This window comes from Nestor notabilis, unplaced genomic scaffold (genome assembly GCF_000696875.1).
Source record: "Nestor notabilis isolate BGI_N333 unplaced genomic scaffold, ASM69687v1 scaffold34418, whole genome shotgun sequence".
NCBI classification, from domain to species: Eukaryota; Metazoa; Chordata; class Aves; order Psittaciformes; family Psittacidae; genus Nestor; species Nestor notabilis.
The window spans coordinates 1-3,213 of NW_009939307.1; the positions used below are offsets into that span (position 1 = coordinate 1).

The following is a 3,213-nucleotide window of genomic DNA, read 5'->3' on the forward strand; positions in this document are numbered from 1 at the left end:
GTATCGTCGCTGTGCGGAAGGAGACCCCGCGTCCTCGGGGGCATCAGAGGTCCCCGAGGGGTCTGGTGCCGTGACTTGGGCAGCGCGGGTAGCTGCAGGGAGGCCGGGTTGGGGTGGGGGGGGTCTGCTCGGTGTTCATGGCTTATTCCCTGCACCTCAGGCCTTCACGATGAGGATGATCGAGAGCGTTGACTCCGTGGTCGCCAGGTCCGGTGAAGACCTCTGGGCTGAAATCTGCTCGTGTCTGCCCCATCCCGAGCAGAAGGATGCCAGCGATGCCTTCACAGACTCCTTCATGGACTCCTACAGCAGCGGCGGCGGCCAGGGCAGCGGAGCCGGGGGCTCTTCCCAAGCAAACGCGAGGCCCTGGGCACCCCTGCACGATTCAGAAGTGTATTTAGCGTCCCTGGGTGAGTGTCTTTGATTTCTCTCTTTGCTTGGGTGCCTGGTGACACCTGATTATGTGGCTGAGGCCACAGGGCTCTGGGTGGAAAGCTGTCTTGTAGCATCTAGTTAGGAAGGAAGGGGTAAAAACTGCCTTCCCACAAAAAAAAAGATTTGTGTGTTAAGATGGCAGATCATGCAGATCATCTTTGCACAATTGTTTCTGGTAATTCCTGCTTATCTGTAAAGCCATACATTTATTCTGAGCTGTGTAACAGCTGATAGAATCACTTGAGGGATGATAAAGTTACCAGTACTGGAGCAAACATCCCAGCACAGCTGAGTGCTGCACTCTTTAGCTCTCGTTTCTCTTGGATACTCTGGCTAAGTCAGTAGAAATAAACCAGTTCTGTGTTTGTCCCCGGCCAGGATTAGTGGCTGTGGAATGCTGGCTTCTGTACAGCTCTGGCTGGGTGCTTGGGCAGATATAATTCACATCTTCTGAGTTGCTAGGGCCAGGGGGTTTCAGTGACAGCTCCGTTCTGCCCCACAAGACACCTCCAGAGATTTTAAGAGGGCCATGGCCTTGTAAACCAGCCCAATTCAACTAATGGTGCTACACTTTTCAGCAAGGAGTGTGATTGCAAGTCAATACCTGACCTAATCCACGGAGGAAAACACTGTAATAGGAACTTGTGACCAGAGGAATTAATGACATTCTCTTTCTTGTAGCTTTGTGTATTACAGTTGGGTTACCCTGTGTCTGGTCAGGAGGTGGTTTTCGTCATCCCCTGTGGCTGGGAAACTCCCAACACCACATTGTTATGAGATACCCACTAATAATACTGCTGCACATGCATTTTTTAACCTGTGCTTGGGCATTATTTGGGTTCACACTGCAATTAGTGATTTCGTGCCAATTTGCATGGAAAATGTGGGACCTTAATGGCTGTGAGATGCCCCATCCCTGGCAGTGATCAAGGCCAGTCTGCACACAAGGGCTTGGAGCAACCTGCTCTAGTGGAAGGTGTCCCTGCCCGGGGCAGGGGTTGGAGCTGGAGGAGCTTTAAGGTCCCTTCAACCCAAACCAGGCTGGGATTCTGTGATCTGTACCCCCTGTGATTTCATGGAAACTAAGCAGTAAGTGGGAAAGTTACTGAAACTCACAAATGGGCAGAGCTGACTGGTTGCATAAAGCTTATTTCCTTCAGAAACATCACCTAAAAAATACCATCCTGTATTCATACAAGAAATAGTCACACAGACCTGAAATACAGGAGAGAAAATGACTTTTAAAATAGGACTTAGTCTTGAAAAGTTAATTTAACTTTTTGATACAGAAGTCCAGATACTTCGCTCCTTTCATAAAACCAGAATAAAGGTAACAAAGACCCCTCCTTTGCCTCCTCACAGAGCGAAGACTGATGAGAATCAAAGGCTTGTCTCAGGAGGTGACCTCCAAAGACATGCTGCGCACTCTCTCCCAGGCCAAGAAGGAATGTTGGGACAGGTTCCTGCAGGAGAAGTTTGAGTCGGAATTCTATGTAGAGGGGCACGACTCTGATGAGAGGTAATGAGCAAGTGGAGGGGAAGGGATAAGCACTCACCGTGTGGGCAGCAGACTTGGGTTCTTAAAACCTAATCTAGGGGGTTGTCAGGTCTTATGACAAAAGAACTTGTCACTGCACTGTCACAGGCTTTCTGAAGCAGCTCAATAGTGGCTGTTTGCGTCATCCTAGGGGGGAACACCCAGAGCAGGTAGGGTTGGAACTTCCAGTGCTGCTCACTGGTTTTTGCATCCCTCAGTCTGGGGTGATCCAGCACAGAAACAACTGGAACCTCCTGGGTAATTCCCCTTGTCACATTTAGGGTAGAGATGGAGTGGAAGAGGGGATGTCCAGCATGTCTTGCATTGCTTTTTGTAAGGCTTACCTTTAAAAGGGAACCCCAAGCCCTTCTCTTCACCTCTTTAAGGCACAGTGAAGCACTGCTTCAGACACCAGTGGGGTGTAAAGTTCATTACAGGGTTGGTACCAGTCCCGGGATGAGATTTCCTGAGCAGCTTTCCCTTCTGTGCCTTTCTAACAGTGCCTCTGCTCTCCCACCCATTACCCTTTTACAGATGACATATGAATTAAGATGAGAGCCCTTTCCTCCAGCAATCTCACATTCCCAATCACTTCTAACACTCTCAATATTCCTCCTTTCTGAGCTGGCATTTGTCATGATTGCTTCTAGCAGAAAAGGGATTATTTTCCTCCCTTGAAGAAAATCTCCTTAAGCTGTTTGGGAGTTTAAGTATGAAAAATTAAGGAGTTTATAGTTTCTTTCTTTGACCAGTTAACTTCAACGTCATTTATATTTAAACCCAGGCTTTTGTGGACTTATGTGTGCTCTTTGTACTGTTTCTAAAGGCTGGGGATGTTATCAGTGAAAGGATTTTCTTCCCTAGCATTTGACATGGAAGTTAGAGGTCACTCCCGATGCCAAAGCATTTGATTCTCCCCCATTAACATAATTAAACAGACCTTCACTTTCAAACACACAGATAACTCCAAGGACTTTACCCAGTGAAATCCTGCTCTTGTGACAGAGCAAGCCAAGTTCGTTTTGTTGTGGCAGCACTGAATGACTTGTAATCTTCCAGAAGTGTGATCCGATACACACAGACACATACATTTAAGAAGGATAACATTAAACTTTTGGGGTTTTAGCCACATTGAATCAAAGATGGGGTGGATCTGTTCTGGTGGGACCAGTTATTATGTGCTAGGCTGTAAGACAGTAAAAATAACTAGTATGTATTTATATAAATAAATATAAATAATA

General features: G+C 47.1%; 1 protein-coding gene across 1 annotated transcript; it reads left to right on the forward strand.

Annotated features, from left to right (window-relative positions):
* Positions 1–169: 169 nt before the first annotated feature.
* LOC104399523 (chromosome unknown open reading frame, human C15orf57) lies at positions 170–1,958 on the forward strand. The gene is made up of 2 exons (XM_010019792.1): positions 170–410; positions 1,798–1,958. The coding sequence occupies exons 1-2, from the start codon at positions 170–172 to the stop codon at positions 1,956–1,958; spliced, it is 402 nt and encodes a 133-aa protein (XP_010018094.1).
* Positions 1,959–3,213: the final 1,255 nt, after the last annotated feature.